The 27,913-nt window shown below is 41.1% G+C and overlaps 1 protein-coding gene across 2 annotated transcripts in view; it reads left to right on the forward strand.

Moving 5' to 3' along the window:
• LOC127450352 (gastrula zinc finger protein XlCGF57.1-like) overlaps positions 1-27,913 on the forward strand; it is an 81,732-nt gene that overhangs the window by 30,889 nt on the left and 22,930 nt on the right. Inside the window, exon 1 of one of the 2 annotated variants that reach the window (XM_051714407.1) lies at positions 26,075-26,345. The exons of the other annotated variant lie outside the window; for it this stretch is intronic. Within the exon in view, the coding sequence (XP_051570367.1) occupies positions 26,264-26,345 (82 nt within the window). The 5' untranslated portion in view covers positions 26,075-26,263. Of the gene's footprint in view, positions 1-26,074; positions 26,346-27,913 lie in introns of those variants that run through there. 2 annotated transcript variants of the gene reach the window in all.

Consider the following 27,913-nt stretch of genomic DNA (forward strand, 5'->3'; position numbering starts at 1 on the left):
AAAAAGATGCAGTGACAGTGAATAGTGACTGTGAGTAACATAACTTTAGAAGACAGAAATTCACAGAGGCTTGAGGGCTAGTAATGATTGACCGTCTTTCTGCACTGTGTTCTTAATGGTTCTTAGGTGTAAATGATGACGATGGAGGCTTTTCTTTTTTCTTTCTTACGTCCTTTCTTTTGTTTTTGTCTCCAGACAAGTAATTTTTTACTCAGACAAGTGAATGACCAATTCATTCTTGTGAAGGACAAGCACATGACAATGCTTAATGTCGAGCCCTGCTAGTTGTATTTAGTAGAAATTAGCTGCAAGTTGATGCTGTCACTAGTGATTCTGATTGTATTTGTGCCACATAAATATCACTTTTGTAAGAACATTGTTTTGATTATGGTTCCAACATGTCACCCAAACAAAGTTTTCCTTGGAGTTGATTCAACCTTACAACTGGACCTCAAATGCTAAAAAATAAATAACATCTAATGCTGTTTGCACTTAGAGCAAAGATGCTTTTTGTTGCTTTTTACACTTAGTATAAATAGCATCTTAGTGCAATAGCGCTTAGTGTAAATAGCCTGTGCCATACATTTTTACTTAACAAACGGAAAAATGAATTGACTTGTCTGTCAAAAATGTCCATAATTTTAATGGTAAAAGACTGTTAAAATGCTACTGTAAATAAAACATTAATAGGTTAACAGGTAGGTACATTAACATATACGGTAAAAACATGTATTGTTTTTTAGATGTGAAAAGTATAATTTTACCGTATAATTAACGGTAAAAATGTAAATTATGTTTAACAAGAGAATACATTAGGGTAAATTATTATATAATTAAAAAACAATAATCATGAATTCCCAGTGTGACCCATCACATTTCATTATATTTTATTGAAATGTTTCATGTTTCTTATTTTTAATATCAGTTATGTACTTTGGGGTGTTCCGTGTTATATATTTGGTAGTTATGTAGTTTTTTTAATGTTTATTGCATTATTTTAGTTACACATGTGTTACCCTGATGGTGTTCTGTGTTTGTGTGAGTGACACTGTGCACACTACATGTCCCTACATGTTTATTGGTCTTTGATCCTGGAAGGGCCACTGTTGAGGGACTTTGTCATTGTAACACATTCAATGGAAAGGAGGAGGCGAGAACCAGCTTGACAATATAAATGATAATTTATAAACGTAACCAAAAAGACAAACACACAGGTAACTCTCTCTCTTTCGCACTGCCATCTCCAGTCAGCCTTATCCCTCTCAGGCTTAATCAGCCTAATTAGGGGCCGGGTGTGCGGAATCACGACCCGGCCCCGCCCTCCGCCCTGCCACATTCCTCCCTTGTTCTTTCAGGCCGGGAAGCCCCCGTGCCTTCCGCCCCATCTGCCGGCAGGTCATCCCCACCTTCCTGGATCTGGGAGGGGACAAGGGGAGGGAAACAAAAAAAGTGGTACTTGTACGCCGTAACAGTGATGGTACCGCATTAACACTAATATTTTAAAAGAGAGGGAAAGGCCAACGCAGAACGGCAGCGAGAGAGAGAGAGGAGAGTGAGAGAAAATGTAAAAAAACGTACTCGCCGGTTCTCCTATACGCCATAGCCTGGTCCTTGGTCACTCCTCCACCCTCTAGTGGAAGACAGCCGTGCCTCCCCGGGCGGATTGGAGGCAGTCCTCCGGCCCCTGGCGGACGGAACGCCCCGCCACATTTTCGGTGGATGGTAGGGTTCTCCCCCGCCCCTGGCAGCGGCCCTGACCGCTCCAGGCGGTCGGTTAGGAGCGCTTCCTCCCCTCGCAGTCGGCGGCCGGGCTCCTCTGTCCCCCGGCGGATGGCCGTGGCTGCTCCGTTGGGGTGGATGGTAGTGAGGAGGACTCTACTACAGCGCATCCCTCCTACTTCCTGGGTTTCATCACCAGTGTAACACATTCAATGGAAAGGAGGAGGCGAGAACCAGCTTGACAATATAAATTATATTTTAATGATAAACGTAACCAAAAAAGACAAACACACAGGTGTCAGACAGATGTCCATAACTCTCTCTCTCTCACACTGCTGTCTCCGGTCGGCCTTATCCCTCTCAGGCTTAATCAGCCTAATTAGGGGCCGGGTGTGCAGAATCACGACCCGGCCCCGCCCTCCGCCCTGACACAGTCATCATGTACCTTTCTGCAGTTACTACAGTGAATAACAATACATTATCATGTGAAAAGCACATTTTTAATAATTTCTGAATATTAGGGTTTCAAGTTTATATCATTTAATAATATAAATGGCAATGAACCGTAAAATATACAGGCATCAAAATGACATCCCGTAAAGGCTGAAACATTGACAATGCATGTTTTACGGTAAATGTTTGGCAACCACAGCTGCTGGTAATATAACATCAGATCATGGTTTTAATTTCATTAATTGTGCATTTCAGATTAAAAGGAGTAACAGAGCACACACTCATATAAGCATATGAGCATTTGAAAGCAGTTGTGTGTCAGTCAGACAGCGTGCGGGTTTCAGATTGAGTCTGTGCTCGGTATTACCGGTGCTGCAGAAATATTATTTTATTTTAGTACCAATTTGGTACCGAAGTACTGGTCCTTTTGACAACACTTGTAGGCTACAATACAAAATACAATTAATGTGTAGTAGATAAAACACTTGAATAACCATATAAATATTTCTGGCAACTGGTGGTGGGTGAAGAGAGTCCCTTGTTATGGATGTAAAAGCCATTTCTTTTATTAATTTAATTCACTCTAATTGCTTTTAATTAATATGAATTTTTTTCTTTTTCTTTTTAGACTTGAGGGAAGTGAAAGAGGAATATCAAGAACTGATAGAAGTTAAAGAAGAAAGTCAAGAACTGAATGAAGTGAAAGAAGAAAGTCAAGAACTGAATGAAGTGGAGGATGAACATCAGTATCCTCATCGTTTCATAACTGCAGAAAAATCTTTTAGTTGCTCACAGGCTTAGAAGAATTCCTCATAAAACAAAATTCAAGCCAAAAATTCCTTCACTTGCCATGAGTGTGGAAAGAGTTTTATGCATAAAAAAACCTTCTGATACACATAAGAACTCACACCGGAGAGAAACATTTCACATGTCCGAAGTGTGGAAAGAGTTTCATACGCAAAGAAGGTCACCTTAAAATTCACACTGGAGAGAAACCTTTTACATGCCCTCAGTGTGGGAAAAGTTACATGGACAAAACAGGCCTTAAAAGACACATTTTCTTTTCAGATATTTCAGACTGGAGAGAATCCTTTCGCATGCCTTCAGCATGGAAATAGTTTCACTTCTAGAGGAAACTTTCAGGATCACATAAGATCTCACACTGGGGAGAAGCATTTCATATGCTTTCAGTGTGGGAAGAGTTTAAAAAAAAAGATAGATCATAAAGGATGCTTTAATATGCACATGAGAATTCACATTGGAGACCTTATACATGCTGTAAATGTGGAAAGAGTTTCATTCGGTCACAGAAACTTAAAAGACATGAGAGAGTGCATTCTGGAGAGAAGCAGTAACTGCCATTGATGTTATAAAAAAGGGCATTGCCCAGAGTTGTTGTAATGAGCAAACTGGAAGTAATGGTGTGTCATTTAGAGTTGGGGTGCTTGTTTAACTTTTAATGGACTTGTCACAGACTTGGATTCAATTTTACATGGACTTGAAGATGTTCTGCATCCATGGCATTTGTGATGCATTTAAAAGACAGAAAAATAGAACTGTCAAAATCAACACACTAACTCCGTGTGAGCTAGGGTGGAATCTTTGTGAATCTTTGTTTTTCAAGGGTCATTAGGCTGATGCACACACCACAAACAAATAAGCAAACAACGATTCCATGTCAATGATCAAGTGATGGAGAAAAGATCTCTTACAAAAACCCAGATGGGATGGGACCAAACACACGATTGATTGAGTTGTTCTATGGATTGTCTGTCAATGCTTTGCTCAAAATTCATATTTCAACTTTCACCCGTTGCAGTTGAGTTTTTGAAGTGTCAGCAAATGATAATCGAATGCTGTCTGCAGTACTTTTCATGTGAAGTTCAAAGCGGCACTTGACGCCCTAAAGTGAACCATGTTCATTCCATATCTAAAGTATGTAGATACCAGCAGCCTGCCAGCCAATTAATAATGAGGTTTAACCTCATGCGACTCCCACGTACACATGCGTGGACGTTGTATTTTGGCTTTGCTTTATGCAACGCATAATTAAAATGAATTTAAACCGACACTGTGCTGTAAGTAAATGGTTAAAATTTCAACGCACAGAGTCATGTGGCAAAAACATGGCACCAATTACAGTGCAGTTTGTCTTTGGGAGAAATGCAAACAAAACTGCATCTGGTAAGAAACCTGCAGTAATTACGTTTTTACATCGAAACCTGTTTGAAAGATTAGAGTCTCTAGTTTCATCCGACTTGCCATTTTAAAAGTTTGAGAGATTTATCGACAAACTCCACGCTGTTAAACACAATGACCACTTACGTGTACTTTGCTAAATTTTTTTCCTTAGAAAATTATATTTACTGTGCATTATCACATTGATAGTCAATTGGTTCATCCAAAAGAATTAAAATAAGGTGCATTTCGAACTGTTCTGAGACCAGTGCAGATAGACAGCACACTGGAGGTTAAGTCATTCACTAAATAGGGCGCATTCTATAGCTTTCCTATGCGGCTAAGTGCATTTACTCCTAAAATCCGACCACCGTTTCAGGCTGCAGATGATGCTTGGACAACTCAACATGTTTTGCAGACATGGGACAGTGGTAATCAGTACATATATTCAGAATTTATAACGTCAGATGTTATTTTAACATGGTTGGCAGTGATTGGATGATTATGACCATTACTTGGAATAAGAAATATTTATGCTAATTTCTGATTGGTAAAATGCTTCAGCGCTGGCTATCACTTGTTTGTTTGATAGTGCAAAGAGATAACATTGAGATTTTGTTGCCAAAGTAGAAAAAAAGAAAACAATATAACAAAATATAAATCAAGTCATATCATTTTTATTTGTATAGTTTATTATTTGTGCTTTTTCCAATACACATTGTTCCAAAGCAGCTTTACATAAATTCAGCTGTAATGTATGTAACATCTCAAAAATGTAACTAACCTACACTCCTGGAAACGTAATAAAAATTTTTATAAAAAAAAAAAAAATCTTTCAAGACTTTCAATAGCTTGGTATTATTTAAAATTTCACAACTTAATCCCACTGTCCACATATGAGGACATCTTTTTTTTTTTTTTACTATTTGCTCTACAATCTTTTTTTTTTTTTTTTTACTTTTGCATGTTTATTGTTACACTATTTACAAATGAAAAAGGGAAGTGGAAAAGGCACACAGCAGTCACACTGGGGTCTCAGGAGGATAAGACACTTTATACTTCCATTTGCCATTATCAGACATATTAATTCTTAACAGATAAATAGTTCATCAACATTTAAATATATTAAATCATACTTTATGACATTCATAAGTTTGCAAAATCCATGCAATTATTAGTGAATTAGACTCAACAGCAACCTCTTTCCAAAAAGATTCTCAGTAGGAACAATGAACATGTGTAAAACGTCTTGGTTACTGTTGTAACCCCCATTCCCTGATGGAGGGAACGAGACGTTGTGTTGATGTAGTGACAATAGGGGTCACTCTTGGGAACCCCAAACACCACTGATGTTTGAGAAAAGGCCAATGAAAATTGGCAAGTGGAATTTGCTTGCCACTCCCCCGGACATACGGGTATAAAAGGAGCTGGTGTGCAACCGCTCATTCAGGTTTATGCTGAGGAGCAGAGACAGACTCCCGGCGATCACAGCAGGTAGTTAAGTATTGTGGCAGGAGGGACACAACGTCTCGTTCCCTCCATCAGGGAATGGGGGTTACAACAGTAACCTAGACGTTCCCTATCTGTCACTCACTCGACGTAGTGTTGATGTAGTGACACTAGGGGTCCCTCTACGAAACGGCACAACCAGCTGAACTGTGTTATGTGGATCGGCGGTGCAGATGCAGGCAGGCCACTGCGTGCCAAGTAACAAGTGCACCGGCCCCACCATAACCTTCCCAAAGCCCCACGCACATCGTATGGACCCTCACCCCCGAAAGCATAAAGGGGGGGGGGGTGTCAGGCGTGCCCACAATGGGAACATGCCGCACCAGCAAGTTCGGCCTTTTCTCTTTTTTCTTCTCCTGGAGAAAGAACTCGTTTGATTCCAGCTGGAGCCAACATATTTGTGTTGGGGTAGGTGTCCTTGGAAAAAGATACCGCGGAGACCACACCCTGCACGAAGGGGAGGTAATTGTGTGGAATTACGTCACATGGGCTTACCGATTCTTTATCGGCAGTATCACATGTAGAGGAAGTCCCCATGGTAGGTCCTATCCGGAGGGGATGGAGCTCTACAAACACGGCGACCGGTGGCAGAGGGGACTCTGACCAAGGGGAGACACGGATCTACCGTCAGGGAGACTGTACCATGGAAGATTACATCATATGGGGTTACCGACAGGGAACCAACGCACATGGAGCACCTATCCCAGTACAGGGGCTGACCTGAACAGGGCATACTGACACAAGTACTGGGCTTGGTGTTGAATTCCTCCACCGAATTTGCTTGCCGCAGGTGCTGAGGGAGGAATCCAGGGTTCACAGACTCCGGGAACTCATGTGGATGAAAGAGTGCACGTCTTCCCCTGGAGAAGGGGAAAGACGCTTGTGTGCCAGCGGTACACCCAGCCAGCTGCCCGCATCCTTACCTGTTTGTACCTACCAACAGACGGGACGAAACTGGCTCAACCCAGAGATGATAAAATCTCGTGAAGGTATTGGGTGTTGCCCAGCCCGCTGCTCTACAGATGTCTGTTAGAGAGGCGCCATTGGCCAAGGCCCAGGAGGAGGCTACGCTCCTGGTAGAGTGCACTCGTAGTCCCAAAGGGGACAGCGCACCCTGGGCCTGGTATGCCAACATGATGGTGTCCACAATCCAGTGGGCAATCCTCTGTTTGGAGACAGCGTTCCCCTTCTGCTGTCCCCCGAAACAGACAAAGAGCTTTTCAGAGCATCTAAAGCTCTTTGTGCAGTCCAAATAGATACGCGAAGTGCGTACCGGACACAGCAGCGACAAGGCTGGGTCTGCCTCCTCCCGGGCAGCACTTGCAGGTTCACCACCTGAACTTTAAAGGGGGTAGTGGAAACCTTGGGCACATAGCCTGGCCGGGGTCTCAGGATCACGCGAGAGTACGCCGGACCGAAATCTAGGCACGTATCGCTGACAGAGAATGCCACTCAGATCTTCCACGTCCCGTCCAAGGGCCAGATGTGGAGGTTCCAGAGGTCTGGTCACGGGTGCCAGATTGTGCCTCGTCCCTGAGAAAGGAGGTCCTTCCTCAGGGGAATTTGCCAGGGACGGGCTGTCGCGAGGAGTTCTGAGACCCAAGTCTGGGTGGGCCAGTAGGATGCTACCAACAGGACCTGTTCCTCGTCCTCCCTGACCTTGCACAGCATCTGTGCAAGTAGGCTTACTGGGGGAAATGAATATTTGCGCAGACCCCGGGGCCAGCTGTGTGCCAGTGCGTCCATGCTGAGGGGGGGCCTTGGTCAGGGAATATCACAGCGGGCAATGGGAGGATTCCCGGGAGGCAAACAGGTCTGCCTCGCTGAATCGACTCCAATTCAGCTAGACCACCTGGGGATGGAGCCTCCACTCTCCCCTGAGCGTCACCTGCCATGACAGCATGTGCGATTGAGTTCGCCGGGAATGTGAGTGACTTGAGCCGCTGCTGGCTCCAGAGGAGGAGATGGTGGGCGAGTTGCAGCATGCAGGGCGAGCGCAAACCGCCTTGGTGCTCACCCTGGATCAATGGCCGAAGCCTCCGCAGGGCTAGCAATGCTGTGAGCAACTCGGGGCAGTTGATGTGCCAATGCAGACGAGGACCTGTCCAGGAACCTGCGGCTGTGTGCACATTGCCACGGCGCCATTCCCATCTCGAGACTCGAGTCTGAAGCTAGTGCCGAAGCGGTCTCATATGCATCAACTCGAGGGGCATGACCGCTGGCGAGGATGTCATATGCCCCAGGAGCCTCTGAAATTGTTTCAGTAAGACCGCTGTTCTCCCCCTGAATGCCTTCAGGCAATTCAGCACCAATTGAGGGTGCTCGTTCGCAAGACGAGCGGTCATAGCAACTGAGTCCAACTCCATCCCGAGAAAAGAGATGCTCTGCACCGGGGCGAGCTTGCTCTTTTCCCAGTTGACCTGAAGCCCCAATCGGCTGATGTGGCTGAGCACCAGGTCCCTGTGTGCACACAACAGATCTTGAGAGTGAGCTAGGATCAGCCAGTTGTCGAGATGGTTGAGGATGCAGATGCCCACTTCCATTTGCGGGGCAAGGGCTGCCTCTGTGACAGGGACAGACCGAAGGGGAGGACCTTGTACTGGTATGCCCGACCCTCGAAGGCAAACCAAAAGAACGGTCTGTGACGAGGCAGGATCGAGACTTTCATGTCTACCACCGCAAACCAATCTCGGTGCCAGATGCATGATAGAATGTGCTTCTGCGTGAGCATCCTGAACGGAAGCCTGTACAGGGCCTGATTCAGTGCCCGCAGGTCCAAGATCATTCGCAACCCACCGCCTTTCTTGGGCACGATGCAGTAAGGGCTGTAGAAGATGCCCTTCATCTCGGCTGGAGGGACAGGCTCTACTGCGTCCTTCTGCAGAAGGGCCGCGACTTCCGCACATAGGGAAGCGGCATCCTCGCCACCTACCGAGGTGAAATGGAAGCCGCTGAACCTGGGTGGGCACCTGGCGAACTGAATCGCGACAGTTGGAGAGCGTTAACCACGTCTCCAAACTACGGATGAGGGGCACCAAGGGGACGACCCCTGTTGACATTCCCGCAGAATGGTTCTCGCGGCAGAGCGGGGCGGTAAGTGCTACGTCAGGGGGCCTTGTGCCCCGATCTCGCTGTATAGGGAGAGATGTTAAGGCACTTACCTTGCTCCGCATACCCAATTTAGGACTGGTCAGTGACGGGGAGGAGGCTGAGCATCCTCGTAGCCAGCCACAACCGCCTGTGCGTGGGTGTGTGTGTGTGGGTCACGGCCGGGTGCGTGAAGGCAAGAAACCCACACCTGCAACGCCCTGGCTGCGAATGCTCAGTGCATGGCTGTTGTAACAATGGTGTGAGTCTCCTCACCTCCAGGAGCGCCTAGTCTCAGGAGCGCTTAGAAGCCTTCCTAGGGTTCTTGGTCGCGGACCGTGAGACGGGGGGCGTTGATGGGCGGCGTCCTCTATGCTGGGGCCGAGCCATTGGCTCAGGCTGCGGTGGAGCCGATGTTGCCGCCGCAGGAGGATCGCCGCGGCGACAGGCAGATGGGATGCTCGATCTTGCACGCCAGGGCAAGATGTGCTAAATGGTCGAAAACTGCTGCGCGAAGTCTTCGACAGTGTCACCGAAAAGGCCAGCCTGGGTAATGGCAGCGTCAAGGAAGCGAACCTTGTCGGCATCCCTCATCTCAACCAGGTTGAGCCAAAGGTGGACATCGCCTGCCCCAGAGCCCGCACTGTGACCTCCATCACCCGTAGCGCAGCTCCTGCATTACTCCCAGGTCAGGACCACCCTCGTGCATCTCTTTCAATGCCTTGGCCTAGTGGACCTGCAGGAGGGCCATGGCATGCAGAGCGGAGGAGGCCCGCCCCACGGCACTGTAAGCCTTCGCCGTCAGAGACGACATAGTCTTACAGGCCTTGGATGGGAGCCTAGGAAGGCACAAGTGCATCGCAATCGCCTGCTCTAACTGGGGAACGTCCGTGTAGCCTCCGGGAAGAAAGCCGTGAGCAGCACTCCGACCCCAGGAACCAATCATCATGCCGTGAGGGTTCAGGGCAGGGTGGAGGGTTCCACTCTACCCCGATGCTCTGCGGCATCCCGGGCAAGCATGATCATCAGCTCAGTGTCAGCCTCAGACTGGGTGACCACACCCGAAGGCGGAAGGTCCCTGACGTCGGGGGGGCCCCCGCCCCTGTAGGAAAGCTCTGCAAAAAATGCTTGAAGGGTGACATGTTGTTCTGGGTACACGCACGAATACGCTGTTGTCAGCTCTCTTGGAGCAGTTCACGTTAGAAGCCAGGTTTGGTAGGGTAAGTATGGGTCGGGTTTGAAATTTATGAAAAAATATATAGGCTGTCCAAAATTGTTTCACACACGTGCTCTCACTCGCAGATATGTGCAAACGGATGAGTTAGGGGCTGTTCACACCGAATGTGTTTTGCCTGCATCTGCCATTATTTTCCTGTGTAAACATGCGCTGGACGAATGTCCATACCTGCTGCACCGTGTCTCGCTGTTTCTTCAGTCTCACGGAGGACTGGCACATTTTTAGATACTGTGTCAAGTTAATAAGAGCTTCAGGTTTCAAAAATGTATGCCGAGACACCTGCGTTCTGTTTCAGTCATTGCACCGTGTCTAGATTGTTTTTTAGCACAGGTGTCACAAAGATTTAACGTTCTGAACAAGTTCAGGTTGCAAAGAGGGGACTGTTACAATTATTCCAGACTGTTCTGCAACAAGCATATTTCAGCACTTGATAAACAGCAATGTTTTTATTTTCCTTCTGCTCTAGTGTGCTGAGGGGCCGCCGTGCTTTGTATGTTTATTGTTAGTTACGAATGTTGCCTACAATGCTTACATAAAATACAGCCTCAGCATCAGAATATAAGCTCCAGGTGAAAGTAAAGTAAATAAGACAGGAATATATTACTATTGTATACAACCAATCCTCAAAGTAATACAAATACTGTATCATATTATAATGGCAAACTGGACAACAATAAATAATTGTCGGGTTATAAAATTTATAACAACTTAATTCCAAAATGTTACTGGGTGAAATAGTAGGTTTTGCACACCCTGTTAAAAAAAAATTGTTTTGTAAAACTATATGTAGGTAAATATTGTTTTTTTTATTACTGTATTGTGGAAAAACTGGAAAACATGCATTAATTATCTTTAACTAGATTTTTATTTCATTAAACATTCTGAATGTATTTGGCTACAATGGTTGATAGGATGAATTTAAAATTATGATTTAAAATAAATTATATGTAATTTTTTAAGCAAAAATTTTCAAAATGGGGCCCCAGCTTGGTCAGTTTCTTGGGGCCTCAGAAATCGTAAACCCGCCCCTGATTTCAGTGCCTTAATACAAAAAAATTTCAGCACCACAACATAGTCAGAGAAAATTCTCTCTATTCGCAAGACTTTCCAACAATCATTCAGGCATTTCAATCGCGCATTTCTTCAAAGTTTCTCCCTCTTATAACAACTTGTTTTTCACTAGCATGAGCGAAACAGCATTAGATGTCTTTGGTGATTCCCGCACTGTCACAGATTTCTTAAAAACTTTTGATGCCTTTTACCCTTGTATTTTATTTACCCTTTACATCTGTGAGGAGAGCAGCTTTGGTGTATGTATCTCTCATACTGTACATCTCTTTGATCAATTGTGTATTTGCGAATCAAATTGAAATTTTTAATGACAGATTTCATATCCAGACAAACAAAAGACATGGGTTCCACCTGCGCACTATGTTGCTGACAAGCTGTACAATCAGCACCTGTACAGTCAGCACTGGTGCCCCCCAGGGATGTGTGCTCTCCCCACTACTCTTCTCCCTCTACACCAATGACTGCATCGCTAAGGACCCCTCTGTCAAGCTCCTGAAGTTTGCAGACGACACCACTGTCATCGGCCTCATCGGAGATGATGATGAGTTTGCATACAGAAGGTAGGTTAAATAGCTGGCTGTCGGGTGCAGTCAAAACAACCTTGAGCTGAACACGCTCAAAACGGTGGAGATGATTGTGGACTTTAGGAGGAACCCCCCAACACTGTCCCCACTCACCATTCTAAAAAGCACTGTGGCAGCAGTGGAGTCATTCAGGTTCCTGGGCACTACCATCTCACACAACCTGAAGTGGGAGACCCACACTGACTCCATTGTGAAAAAGGCCCAGCAGAGGTTGTACTTCCTTCGCCAGCTGAGGAAATTCAACCTGCCACAGGAGCTGCTGATACAGTTCTACTCAGCAGTCATGTTGAGTCGGTTTGGTACAGCTAAGAAATCAGACATCAGAAGACTACAAAGGACAGTTCGGACTACTGAGAGGATTATTGCCTGCCCCCCCCCCCTCAAGAACTATTCACTTCCAGAGTGAGGAAAAAGGCTGGAAAAATCACTCTGGACCCCATTCACCCTGCCCATTACCTTTTTGAACTGTTGCCTTCTGGCCGACGCTTCAGAGCTCTGAGCACCAGAACTGTCAGGCACAGGAACAGTTTTTTCCCTCAGGCTATCCATCTCATGAACAGTTCAATTGCCCCATTAAGCAATAACTATGTGTAATACACAGTTTAGTCTTTTTTTATATTTATCTAACACATCCAACCTCTTCTGCCATTTCATTCCTCTAAAAAAAACAAAAAAAAATACATTTGCACTGTACATAACAGATAACAGATTTGTATTAGATTTGCACTACGTATGTGTATGTATGTATGTGTGTGCCTGTGTGTGTATGTACATATGTGTATAATTCTTTTTTTATTTTTTATTATTATCTATGTCTTGCTGCTGTTTTTGTATTGTTTTTGTATTGTTGTGTACTGGAAGCTCCTGTCACCAAGACAAATTCCTTGTATGTGCAAGCATACTTGGCAATAAAGCTGATTCTGATTCTTCTGAAGCTGAGGTAAAATTTAGCTCAATTTACCTTATAAATGATGAGCAAGTGTAAGATGTTGCATGCTATAATCCTAGAGTGATCAGCACGTCTGCTAAGAACAAGCGACCTTTTCTGGTCAATAGTTGTAATAACACCATAAACTGAATGCAATCTTTACATAATCCCTTTTTCAAAGAAATAAAATCAATCCTCAGTCTTGTCCGACAGCCGTATTCAACAGTACAGAGGGCCGTATACGGTTGCCAGGGGTCGCCAGTTGCCCATCCCTGGTCTAGACTTTACACAGAATATATATATATATATATATATATATATATATATATATATATATATATATATATATATATATATATATATATATATATATATATATATATATATATATATATATATATATATATATATATATATATATATATATATATATATATATATATATATAATTCTATTTGGAATCTATTACTCTGGCTTTGTGAATATGAAATTTACCCAAAAGACAGTGAAGTCTAAAAATAATTTCAATGACTATCTGAAGAAAAAAAAAATGAAAAAAAAGAAAAAAGTTTTTGTAATCTGAACCGATTTGTCAAAACATTAAAACAAGAACAACAATCTCTGTTGAAAAAGATTCAGAGTAGAGTCTTCTTCAGATGGATGTTTAACTGTTTGGCAAAGTTTACTTGCTAACAGGCCTGGTTCCAGATCAAAATCACTGAGGATGCTTCTGAAAATAGTGGGGATGCTCTGTATAAAGTGGAGATGTATTGTAATAACACATTTTTTAAAAGATTAAATCATGTTTAAATGCTACTAAAACAACAAAGAAAAGTTTTTTTTTTAATGTACAAAATATTTTCTGCTTCGGTTTTGTTTTGTTTTTTCCCTCACATGATCTGTCGCTGAAATTGACAGCAAAATGCTGCGCCTGCAGATTACTGATTATGAACCATCCACAAACGCTGTCTTAGCGTGTCTGGAGCCCAGACACGTAAGGCAGCGATCGTGACCGTCAGAAGCGGAGAGATAACGACCGCAACCAGGAACTGCACATAACCGGAAAGGCATCTTTAAAAAGACGCTTTCTGTCAGTGCCCATTCTTTTAGGGAATATATACTCTTTTAGCGCTCAACGCACGCTGTCGAAGCACCCAGGGGCGTTCTCCACACTTATCTGTGCGAGAGGGGGAGAAACCGCTGTGATGCGCCGTGAAATCCAAGAGCTGTGGAGATCGCTTACTTTCTACAGAGGCGAATGGATTGGCAGGGGAATACATTAACACCGCTCGGCTCCGAAGAAAAAATCTGAATGAGTGGGTGCACACCAGCTCCTTTCATACCCGTATGTCCGGGGGAGTGGCATGCAAATTCCACTCACCAAATTTTCATTGGCCTTTTCTCAAACATCAGAGGTGTTTGGGGCTCCCAAGAGTGACCCCTAGTGTCACTACATCGACACAACGTCGAGTGAGTGACAGATAGGGAACTGTTTCTTCATTCTTTACAAGAGGAGTACAGAGAGATGCTTTCTCAAAGAATATCGCAAGTTAATAAATTTGAGTAATTTTGAAGTGAAGTTAGATTTTCCTATGGACTGCACAAAATTATCTCAGATATTTACGAGCAAGGTGAATTTCTCTCATTTGATGATTTTATTACTTTGAAGGGTGCAATTGTTTCTTTAAAGGACTATATTTAAAACTAAAGTTGTTAAAGTATTCTATCACTGTAAAAAAATAATTCAGTTTGCCTGAGCATGGCAGCAGTTCCTTTTGTTCTTCCAGCTTCGGACCCCTTTTTTGTTGGTGCTAAAACTTCATAAAACTCATGTGTATGTCATTAATCTGCTTTCAATGTGTAATAGTGTTTGAGTATGTCTGTTCATTCATGTCTTATGTATGTTTTAGAATAACCGTTTGCACCATGCAGAGTCATCATCTATGTACTGGCATTGGTCATTGAATAAATAATGCAAATGGACATGTGTGTTATGGTGTTTTGACTGACGCCCCATTGTGATACTCCTCCTACCATTCAGCATTCCTACACCTTTCAAAAAAATTTTATCACACTAAAATCATGTTATCATGTACAACATTTACATCTTGTTATACTTTTGAAAGAGTGTATTTTAAAATGTACACTGAGTCAAAAGTTTATGACCACCTGCCTAATATGCTGTTGGTCCTCTGCGTGCTACCAAAACAGCACCGACCCGAAGAGGCATGGACTCTACAAGACCCCTGAAGGTGTCAAGTGGTATCTGGCACCAAGACATCCACAGCAGATCCTTGAAGTCCTGCAACTTGCTAGGTGGAGCTGCCATGGATTGGACTTGCTGGTCCAGCACATCCCACAGATGCTCAATTGGACTGAGATCTAGGGAATTTAGAGGCCAGGGCAACACCTTGAACCCTTCAATGTTTGCAGTGTGGCAGGGCGCATTATCCTGCTGAAAGAGGCCACTGTCTTCAGGGAATACCATTGCCATAGAGGGGTGTACCTGGTCTGCAACGATGTTTAAGTAGGTGGCAAGTGCCAAATAGACGTCCACATGAATGGCCGGACTCAGGGTTTCCCAGCACAACATTGCCCAGAACATCACACTCCCTCCACCGGCTTGTCGTCTTCCCACAGTGCAGCCTGGTGCCATCACTTCCCCAGGTAAACGGCGCACACGTACACAGCTGTCCACATGATGTAAAGGAAAACAGGACTCATCAGACCAAGCGACATTCTTCCACTGCTCCAAGGTCCAGTTCTGCTTTTGTAGGCACTTTCAACGGTGGACAGGGGTTATCACTGGTACTTTGACTGGTCTGCGACTACGCAGCCCCAGCAGGGTGTGATGCACTGTGTGTTGTGACACATTCCTCCCGTAACATCGTTAAAATGTTCTGTGACTTGTGCCACAGTAGATCTTCTGTCGGTTCGGACCAGACGGGATAGCCTTCGTTGCCCTTGCGCATCGATGAGCCTTGGCGCCCAACACACTGTCGCTGGTTTGTGGTTTGTTCCTGCTCGGACCACTGTCTGTAGATACTCACCATTGCTGACTGGGAGCACCCGCACAAACCTGCCGTTTCAGAGATGCTCTGACCCAGTTGTCTGGCCATAGCAATTTGGCCCTTGTAAAAGTTGCTCAGGTGTTTACTCAACCTTGATGTTTGCTTTTTTTTAATTAACGAAGGACAATTCAGATATTACAGAATTTTTACAATTATAACAGAAAAAAGTACAGCAGTTGTGCATTACTAAAATAGGTAAGGTCTTCCATTATACATCCTGATGACATTTGATGGGTCTTCAGACAAGATGAATGGCAGACCGAGCAAGGCAGCAGGCCTTAACTCATGTGTGTCCAACAAGATAATTGTAAGTTATGCAGTGAGAGATGGAAATTAGGAATGCACAGATATGGAATTTATGGGTTGATACCGATAATTTGCAGCTCGTTGTGGTAGATATCAATAAGCAAACATTTACTTATTTTTTGCATTTGAGACGAATCTCCCCATATGAAACAAAAATGCCCCTAAGTAATATAAAGGTGTTTTTTAATCGCATTTTCCCTGATCATTTCATTGTGTATAAACAGAATTTGAAAAAAAGCATACTGTTATATACAGCAGATGATCCTGATTAAAACAATCCCAAAAACAACGCAACAAATAATAATCACAGAGAGTCGTGACATGACTTGGCGTTCACATTGACACTGGAGACTGCATGACAAGGAAAAAAGCTGCAAGCAGTCAGTAAGAGGGCTCCAGACAAAAAAAAAAAAAAAGACTAGGGAGCCATTGGTTCCTAAAATAAAACATTTAGGAGCCAAATTATTTTTTTAGTTGACAAATTACAGAATCGCTCAGTAAAGATGGTGGTTCAGAAGTGCTTCAGTTCATTGAGTGCACAGCTTTAACAGCAGTCATTGCTGTGTACTTTGATGAAGGGCCATTTTAGGATATATATTCTATACTACGACTACAATAATTTAAGTTATGATAATTATGGTGTTTTCTAGTTGTATTTAGTAGAAATTAGCTCCAAGTTGATGCTGTCACTCTAGTGATTCTCAATGTATTTGTGCCATATTAATATTATTTTTTGCAAGAATGTTGTGTTGATTATGGTTCCAACATGTCACCCAAACAAAGTTTTCCTTGCAGTTGATTTAACCTTACAACTTGACCTCGAATGCTTAAAAAATAACAAGTAAGAATATTGTTTTTAGAATACCATTATTAATTTATTACAACAAAACTCTGTTCAGAATATGTATTTTAAGTTACATGTTGTCATAGGAACAAATCAGAAAACACAAACCTAAAGAACATTACAGCATTGGTTCCTGAATGATTAAAAATTGGACAAAAAAAAAAAAAAAAACAAACAAAAAATGACTGTTAGGGAGTCAGTTGTAAACTCTGTAACGGATCTGAACGATTCACCGACTGAGTGAGTCTGATTCAAATCGCTAATTAATGAGCATGGTCATGGCTGACTCATTAAAAATAACTTTTGGACATCACAGCCTGCACACACTCTAACGAGATGATTTCTGATGAAATGGGGACACAACATTTTCAAGACTGTCCACAGTAGTGACTAGATTTGACATTATTGTCGCACATTTTTATTTTTTGTTAAAGTTTTGACCATTTTAGTCACAGTCTTGAGGCCTGCTGCTGAAATTTCACATGGTTCATTAATATTCTTGATGCAACTTAACGCTTGCTAGCCCCAGTCAGCTGTGCACTTTCTACTGTCAGGATCCTGACACTTTGTCAGTCATGTTTTTAGTGGTTACAGGATCCTGACTCTCATGTTCTATGTATGTGTTTTCATGTTCGAAGCATGGTGTCTGGATCCTGACTCTATTTCGGTTTCTGTTCTGGGTCGGGATGCAGACACTTGTGCTCCATGTCTCCTTTATTTGTGAGCGCATGGCTTTGATTCGGGTTCGGTCCTCTTGCCATGAGCAACTATTCCTTTAAACAAAATAAACATTTCCGAATGTCCATGGCAAAGTGATGGTTACAAGCCAAGCGAAATGGCTACTACTAGTTAATCCTGTTCTGCTATGTATTAAAATTGTTGTGCAGCCTATTCCGTACACTGCCATAGTGCCTGCATGCGTTGCAATAATCATTCAGGTTGGGCATGTGATTAAACAGATAGTATGACTGTGCACAGAATAATAGACATCTGTAGGAAATACCACCAAACCTCTAGCAAACATTGCACCTCTGTGAAGTTAGCACCCCATGTGATCAGTATAAAAACTTGTGCTCAAGCCATTTTTGAGAAATTAAATAGGCCTTCAAATAAGCATAGGCCTTATGTCAGTTCCCCATTAACACCCAAATGACTCCAAAGTGGTCTCATTTGTTTGTACATCGTTTGTGCACATTTTGACATTAATGGGGTGTTGAGGTCAGTGCTTCAATAAAAAGAATGGCCCCTTACTAAATATCCTGATCATATGGGGTTCCATCTTCACTGAGGTACAAACTTGTGACTAAACGTAGATGCAACTTTGTCCTGTACACTTATCTTGTCAGTCAAATACATTTTTAATTTTCTGACGAGTCTGAAAGGTTCATATTACCTATTTGTATCTACATTTTAAAAAATAGCACAAGTAAATTTCTTTAAGGCATTTCATAATTTTAAGATTATTAATACAGCTATGTTGGCTTCTAGAGCCATTCATGTGTAAAAGTTCCCAGTAACTAAACACACACATGACAAGACAAACATGAATAACCCATCTGAAATTATTCTAAGGTCGTTTTAAGCTTTTCCTCCTCCGACATGCATAAATACGGGCGCACAACAGCACTGCTACTGGAAAAAAAAATCCTAGGGGAAACATTAGACATTCTATGGTTCAAGCAAATATACCATATCAATATTATTTACTTGTTTGTACAACTGTTGTATACAACCAATATCACACTCACATTTGTGCTGATATACTGAATATCAGCACAGATGTGATTACCTGCAGCACAGAGTCTGCAGTCAAATCATTCCTCCCCTTTTCTCCCCAATTTGGAATGCCCAATTCCCAATGTGCTTTAAGTCCTCCTGGTGGCATTGTGACTCACCTCAATCCAGGTGGTGGAGGACGAATCTCAGTTGCCTCTGCGTCCACACATCTTATTACATGGCTTGTTGAGCATGTTACCACAGAGACATAGTGTGTGTGTGGAGGCTTCACGCTATTCTCCATGGCATCCACACACAACTCACCATGCACCACACCGAGATTGAGAACCACATTATAGCAACCACGAGGAGGTTACCCTATGTGACTCTACCCTCCCTAGCAACCAGACCAATTTGGTTGCTTTGGAGACTTGGCTGGAGTCACTCAGCATGCCCTGGATTCGAACTCACAACTCCAGGATTGGTAGTCAGCATCTTTACTCTCTGAGCTACACAGGCCCCCATCAAACATGCTTTTGAGTGCCGGCTTTTTCCCAGACACTACTGCTGCTTTGTACACATCCAGCAATCTTGGGACCAGGCCATCAAGTCTGCAAAAGATCTGTGGTGATGATCCTCTTGAACTCTGCCATAATCTAAGAGACAGAAATATGTCACAGCTGAACATGATATACAGTAAATATGCCACACAGTGTTGGGGAATCGTCTTTGAAACAGTAGACTTTCAAGCTATAACCTATTCATGATTTAAATTGGTTGAGCTACAGCCAAGCTACTCTCTTCAAAAAAATACTTTACTACAATTGGGTGTGACTGATTACCTGTCTCTCAGTAAACAAAGCTAGCCATCTGGTAAGGACCTTGGCATTAAGTGGTTCATCACCAACAATTTCCTGTCTGAGCTGCGAAAACGTAATGGTCATCAATTCATCCACAAGCTGAATATCAGGATATTTTTCTGCATTTCAGGCACCAATATCTTCTGCTTTGCTTCCACATTTTTTGCATTCTGTCCTTCAGGTGGATCTGGCAAATAGTGCACTACCCCTTTTTGGATTTCTTCACACAATTCCCCTTGGCATCACCTCTTTTTCTTTTTCTTTTTCTTTTTGATGACCACCTCAGGGCATCCAGCAGCACTCAACTTTTTATGGTAGACATAACATCTGCTAATTTGTCAAGGATATCTATCTTAAGACCCTTAAAAATTGTCATTAAAGAACCGCACAAGAGTCCAATTTTCACGTCCATTACCCCCTACAGTTCCATTCTGTTGAAAAAGAAAATGGAATTTTTTCGGGATGATTTGTTTTGTCTGTGGATTTAAAAGGAAAGCGTTGTATTTCACTTTTAAGATATTCCAATGTGAAATACTTCTTAGAAATAAAATCTGCAAGGCACAGACTTAGTTCCACTGGTACAATGCCTTCCAGTACATCATGCAAAAAATCAGGAGGAAAGCCTTTGCATGTGTGAAAGAATGTCATTCTGTTTTAAGGACAGTCTTGTTTCACACCAACAAATGCAAGTTAATTTTGCTTTAACACATTCAGAGCTTCATACAATAACTCTGGTGTTCTTAAAACTAAGGTCCCACTTCTAACATCACAACTCTGTATGTCTGCACGACTCGCCAAACAAAACCTACAAAACATTGAAGGACTGTTGGAATCCACTTAAAGAATGTGCACCCATGTTATCAGCTGCCACAAACAGCACTGTCACTTTTACATTACAAACAAGTCTCTCTATGAACACACCATCTTTTTCTAGATGTTGAATATCTTTAATCAGTGGCTCCAAAATCCTACCTTACCCATAAACCTTGATATGTTCAGTCTTGCATAATAAAGCAAGGTAGATTGATGACAGTGATGACTTAGGGTGTGTTCACACTTGTAGTTCGGTTCTCTTGGTCCTCTTGGTCCGGACCGAAAAAGAAAATTATACATTTAGTCCTGGTTCCCTTAGTGTTCACACTGGCATTTTTAACACCGAACCTAAAGATATAAAACAAAAGGCATCAGGAAAAAGTCACAACCTGATTGGACAGCTTTTATGACGTATTTGTGTGACGGAACTTTCCGAACATCCAAAACAATGCTGGCTGCTGGGCTAAATGTGCTCATTGGATTTATGTATATATATATGGTGTTATTTTTACCAGCTGAGAACAAATGAAGAGCTAATAAAATGTGTAAAGGAGTCAAAACAGCGCCAGGAATTCCTCCGTTGCGCACACAAACGAAGATGTGCTGCAAGGACAACTGACGGTGGTTCCGATGCCTGTACCGAACTGTAATGGGCAACATAGCTCCTATGATGAGAAGAACCAGGTATGCTTGAGGTCAGTATTAGGCAAATTACTTCCTGTTTTGGTCCGTTTAGACGTCTTTGGTCCATGTTGCATTCATATATCATAGAACCGCACCAGAGTTCGTTTGGAAGCGAACCGAGACCCAATATTCAGGCGGTCTCGGTCCGCTTGTTTGGTGCGCACCAAGGTTCGGATGGCAGCTTTCACACTTGTTCAAATGAACCGCACTAACAGAGCCATCGCACCAGAGTTCATTTTAATCGAACCAAACCTGCCAAGTGTGAACACACACTTATATCTTCTTGGAAAATTGGCTAGAACCCAATACACACCACAGACTTGTGTTTCTTTTTGGATGTGCCTGAAGGATTACAAATTTCAAAGTCATCAATGTACAATGTTATGGTTACACTTAGACCTTGACCTGAGAGCAAGCCAACTAGTTAAATCTTCTTCCCTAGTACCATGAAAGGTTTTGACTACATGCTTTACCTACCGTTACCCATGGCAGTCACAAATGAACAAGGTCAATAACAGTCAGTTTGAAATTTGGTCTCTTAAATTACATTAAGTTTATTTCATATACTCGTTTATCTCCACTACAAAGTAGGGCTACATCTACTTTACTACTGTAATGATTATTAGAATGATTATAAAACTAATCTTGTGACTATTACAACCAGTGGCGATTTCTCAGGGCCAGCAAAGCCTTCACTGCTGGCGTAATATGCCTAATAAATAAATATTTTTTCATCCATTCATTCTCACTGACCTTTTTGCCTATGTATTTTCAATCACTTTCCACTCCTAATTCATCTACAAATGAATAGCAAAAAACAAAAAGTGTATCCAGTCAGAATTTATTCCTCGATGCTTACAAGTGTGATTACTGTTTCACAAATCGCATGCCCGAAGCCATGCTCATTAGCCGAAGCAGCGCGTGAGTCTGAGCTCAACCCCGTCAGGCCTTCAGAATTTCCACAGAATCCCTCAACACTGCGATGAACAGGCATCTAAAGTCAGATTGTCAGATTCATCAGCCAATTATATTGCTTTATTTGTTGTTTGTGGGTGTGGTCTTTAGGATATTTCCCAATACAGGCCTTCTAGCTGGCCTTGAGTGACACAATCACACTTTAAGTGATGTACGTAATTTGAAAGCGAAGAGCGTGAGATCTTGCTGATGAGTCGGCTGTCATCACTGCTGTTGTTGCCATTGAGAAAGAGATACTTATGGATTTAAGGGGGACTGATTTTCATTTCAAGCAAACTGGTAAGTGCTTTTTGCATTGTTATAGCAACATCAGGAGTTTTCTAATTGTAAATTAGCTTGAGCATTCAGTGTCAGATCAAGTTTTGAAAAGTAACCCTGTACCCTGACGAAACAAAATTTATTGCAAGCCAAATTTAATCACAAATATTATTAGAGAGCTTTTTCTTGATATTAGACCTCCTTGGTTCTGGCTTTCGTGCGTGGATGTGTTTTTAAAATGTCAACTGGTATTATTAGTTTACTGCCACATAATGTATGATAGGCATACGGTGTCTTATTCATTGTGAAACTGTGTTTTCTTAATGGCATGAATCACACTGAAGGCCTAGACTTAAAATGCACGGGCTGCGGCTAATTACAACGGTTAGTCATTAGCTCTTAACCAACAATTCAGCTTGTTCCTTGAGTTAAGGGGATGTATTAAATATGTGCCTTACCATTAATAAAGAAAAGACGATGACTATTTTGTCGCGGAAAATGGAGTTTTGGCTACTCAGACAAGACAGTCATCGGGGCACAAAGCAGGGAAGCTTCTGGCTAGATATATAAAACAGAGAGAGTCTTTTACTACCATTCCCTCAGTGAATTCTGCTGGTGGTGAAATATTTACCACAGCCATTGTTATTAATAATGCTTTTAAAGAATTCTGTCTTGATCTCTATAGTTCCACGTCTTCGTCTACTGATGAAGATATTAAAAACTTTGTGAAACCATTAGAGTTTCCTAAACTGACGACTGAGCACAGGAATTCTCTTGATTCTGAGATAAACTTGGAGGAGCTTGGCGAGGTAATTAAGGGCTTCCATGCAGGCAAGGCTCCGGGGCCAGATGGCTTTGCTGCTGAGTTTTTTAGGCCTTATGGTATAGAACTGACTCTTTTGCTAGAAGTTTATACGGAATCATTAAAGAATGGAAAGCTTCTGCCAACCATGACACAAGCCCGGATCAGTCTGATTCTTAAAAAGGACAAAGATCCAAGCTTGTGTAAGAGTTACCATCCAATTTTCCCAATCCAGCTAGACGTTAAAATATTGTCAAAAATTTTGGCTAACCGATTAAGTAAAGTTATGACATCTCTTATACATATAGATCAGGTGGTGTTTATTCGGGGCCGAAAATTTTAAATAATACCTATATGCTGTTTTATGAGGTGGGGTTGAAAATGTAGACAATGCAAATGTGATACATTTTCTTGAATATGTAAGTCTGAAGTATATTGCTTGTCAGCTGAACATGAATTTGTACATGTGAACGGCATGTTTTAGTAAAAACACAAGTTACAAAATAATTATATGAGTTTTTATAAATGTTAAATAAAAATATTAATATAGGTAACAAAATCTTTAAAAGAACATTGCATTAGTGAGGAAATTGAGTAAAGGAGTAACATTGTTAGAGTGTGGATTTGTAATCCAGCCCCTTGGTAGAATGAAGAAAAAATGTTGGCTCTCGCCTTCTTCAAGTTGCCCATCCCTGCTCTAGACCCTTGAATGCTAAGACGAAGAAAATGTAATTCAGATTACTAAATTGTAGTAAGCCTAACGGGCTGTAACTGACTGTGACGTGTAGTGTGATGTCTGTATGTCCACAATGTTCTTGTTGTTACTATATATATATATATATATATATATATACACAGGTGTAAAGGGGGTACAAGGGAAAGGAGGAGGCGAGAACCAGTTTAACAATATAAATAATATTTAATTAAATAAAAAGACACACAAACTCATACAGGGCAGCTGCCCATAATGCTCTCTCTCTCGAGCTGCCGTCTCCGGTCGCCTTTATCCCTCACTCGCCTCATCAGGCTGATTGGGGTCTGGGCATCCGTCATTCCGCCCGGCCCCGCCCTCCTCCACGCTACAACAGGGTTGGGGAGTAACGGAATACATGTAATGGGATTATGTATTTAAAATACAAATATATTAGTAACTGTGTTCCACTACAGTTACAATTTAAATAATTGATAATTAGAATACAGTTACATTCAAAAAGTATTTTGATTACTGAAGAGATTACTTTGCATTTTATTGTCATTTGTTTCATTTAATATTTAGTTCTTTCAGATGGAAAAATGTATACAAATAAATGAAGTGATCCAAAGTGCATTTGAACAGCGGTGAAACACTTTCTTATGATGTGTTACATTCATACGAGCAGACAGAGAAGTAAGTTTGAAGTAAGTTTGGAGCAGAAGAAATAGAAATAAACCTTGTGTAAATTGTCAGCTTTACGCTAAGCTAAAATGCTATTTCTAGCCATTTTACATGCAAGTTACCAGGCACGATCACATATTTTTATCAAGAAAATTCACGTTGGATCATAATTTCTTTTTTTCTAGTAAGACCTTTGATATTAGGGCAAAAATCGTATTCTTTATGAAAAAAAAATCGTATTCTTATCGAAAAATAATCGTATTATTCAAATGAAATGATAAATTTGATTTATCTTGTTTTAGAAACAACACTGCATAAGATATTTTGGTTTTTCAGAGAATGTATTTATTAATGTTTTTTTTTTTTTTTTTTTTTACTCTCGTTCATGCTTTCAGTAGGTGGCGGTAATGCGCTATAATAGTTTGTTAGTCATCAGTAGAAAATAAGTTTTAAGAATCATAAAAAAAAATAGTAGATAAAGCAAAGAGATGATTGCAATATTACTAGCTTTACAATGGGTGGAAGGGAATCATCTAGAGGGAGTAATAGTATGTTCTGATTCATATTCAGATTTGTATTAGATTTGCACTACGTATGTGTATGTATGTATGTGTGTGTCTGTGTGTGTATGTACATATATGTATAATTCTTTTTTCTTTTTTATTATTATCTATGTCTTGCTGCTGTTTTTGTATTGTTTTTGTATTGTTGTACACTGGAAGCTCCTGTCACCAAGATAAGTATGTGTTAGCATACTTGGTAATAAAGCTCATTCTGATTCTGATTCTGATATTCAGCATTGCAAAGTATAGAAAGTGGAAAATCAAAAGATAGGCAGGATATTTTGTGTAAAATACTTCAAATTATGTACAGGATTAGTCAAAACAGATGTAAAGTAGTATTTATTCGGGTTCCTGCATATGTAGGGGTGAGAGGAAACGAGGAGGTGGACAAGATAGCTAAGAAAGGCCTTAGAAAGTGTAAATATAGATCTCAAAGTTCCAATGAGTAAAATGGAAGTAAAAAGGCAAATAAGAATAGCTGTTCATGAGATATGAAAAACACAATGGGATAAGGAAGGAAAAGGGAGGCATTTTTATCAAATGAAGGTGGGAGTTGAAAGAAACAGCTGTGGTAATAGAAGAGAAGATACTATTATAACTAGACTTAGAATTGGACATTCAGAATTAAATCGATCTCTATTTAAAATAGGAAAACATGAGAATGGCAGATGTATAAAGTGTTGAACACATTCTAGTTGAATGTAGAGCTTATGATAATGAAAGACTGAGATTAGTTGAGAAGTTGGATATAAAGTATAGAGCACAAATCTCAATGAAAAGATAGCTTAATGATGGCATACATTTTAATATGGTATTAGCATATTTGAAAGAAATACAAGTGATAAATAGGATTAAGGTTTTTCCTTCTCTCTCTCTCTCTCTCTCTCTCTCTCTCTCTCTCTCTCTCTCTCTCTCTCTCTCTCTCTCTCTCTCTATTTATTATTTTCCCATAAATTCGATAATCCACACTCCAACCCAGTTGGTGGCGGAAATGTACCACGAGTTGGTTTTGCCAACCGCCATAAAACGTCAAAGAAAAAGAAGAAGCAGAAGAAGAAGAAGATGATGACGATGATGAAGATTCTCCGCGCAGAATGAGAATAAATGTGTGACTTTCATCTGTTTTATTTCTTCAGTGATTTCACAAGTTTGATTTGCAGTGTTTATTTTCGGCGGGAGAATTGTAAAACTCCAGGAAACAAGTGAAATCTGTGTGACACTGTTGTAAAGATGTTTATTAAAGAGGAGAGTGAAGATATGGCTTATCCAGAAGCATGCAGAATTAAAACCGAACACACTGACGAACAAACAGGTTGGTGTTCATTCTTCATTCTTTACATTCAGACAGTTGAACAGATTTGATGACTGTAGTTATTAAACCAGAGGAGCTGACAAATAACCTTGTTAAACAAAGAATTAAAGACACATAAATATACAAAACGATTTTAAAATATATTCAAGTGATTAAAACTTTGAATAGCAAAACATCTTTTAGATTTGTTGTGGGCTGAACAATTTGTTGAAATAAAAGTGAAATATTGTCTCTCAGACACCACAGTTTAAAATCTCTTTTATAATTAAATGTGAATGTCAAATATAATAATAATAATAATAATAATAAAAAGCTTTATGTAATATTACTTTAATATGTATAGCATAAGTACATGAGTAGTTTGGTTTGAAAACAGCCTGAAATTGATTCTTTCCATAAGTGAGAAATCTCACCCCTTTCAGTGAACAATTAATGGGTTAGTCTACCCAAAAATGAAAATTCTCTAATGATTCACCGTCATGTCATCACAGATGTGTATGACTTGATTTCTTCTGCAGAACACAAATGAAGATTTTTAGAAGAATATCTCCATACATGGTCTCCGTGGTTCATACAATGCAAAAAAAAAAAAAAAAAAAAGCACAAAGGTAGTATAAAAGTAATCCATTCAATTCCATTGATTAAAATCCATCCATTCTATTGCTGTTTTTTGCTGATTTTCATTCTTTGTGCAGAATGCCACCTACTGGACTGTTGTGCCAATATGATTTATTTATTCTTTACCTTTTCTTTATCCCTCCCTTTTTTTCTTACTCCTCCCTGCTCAGTAGGTGAGAATATGCACGAAGAATGCAAATTGCAAAAAAAAGAAGAACTTGGTCCTCTTATGTGCTTATGTTATGTGCTTTCTGGACCTTAAAAGTTCAGCCCACCACACTTTTTGTATGGACCTAGTGAGCTGAGATATATATCTAAAGTGTCATGAAACCCCCTAGTTCAGCACCAGTCATTCACACCTCAGACTTTAAAAAAGGCTCATGAAATGGGCTTGAAAAAAATGTAAAAAGGTGGGTTGGAAGGGGGAGGATGGGAGGGGGTCAAGGACAACAACTCACTCACGATAGGGATGGCTGAACATCAAAGTGTAAGGGGAAATCAGTCATGGGACAAAAGTGTGAATGTGTCAAGATGATACAACAGTTTGTAAATAAAAGATTCTAATATTTTGTTCAAACTTTCGGGTTTTTGGTTAAATATAAGATTTTCTAATTATTAAATCTCTTATGGATTATACTAACACCATTATTTAAAAATATGGAATTGTGATAACACAAAATCCCCAAATTTAAGTGTGCTTTAAGTAAAGATCTTAAGCAGGGTATCTGCGGGTCCTTAAAAAGTCTTAAATATCTTAAATTACAAGAAGTCTTAAATTTAGTTTGCTGAGGTATTACATTTTGGGTCGTGAAGAGGAGATGCTTAAAACAGCAGAATCTGCGTGAGTCAAAATCATCTCGCACTCTCTCTCTCTCGTGCATCCGTCATTTAGCATTTTTACTGAACTTACGATGTTACACATGTATAAACCTTCATAAACCTGTTAATCT

Source organism: Myxocyprinus asiaticus, chromosome 13 (assembly GCF_019703515.2).
Source record: "Myxocyprinus asiaticus isolate MX2 ecotype Aquarium Trade chromosome 13, UBuf_Myxa_2, whole genome shotgun sequence".
NCBI classification, from domain to species: domain Eukaryota; kingdom Metazoa; phylum Chordata; class Actinopteri; order Cypriniformes; family Catostomidae; genus Myxocyprinus; species Myxocyprinus asiaticus.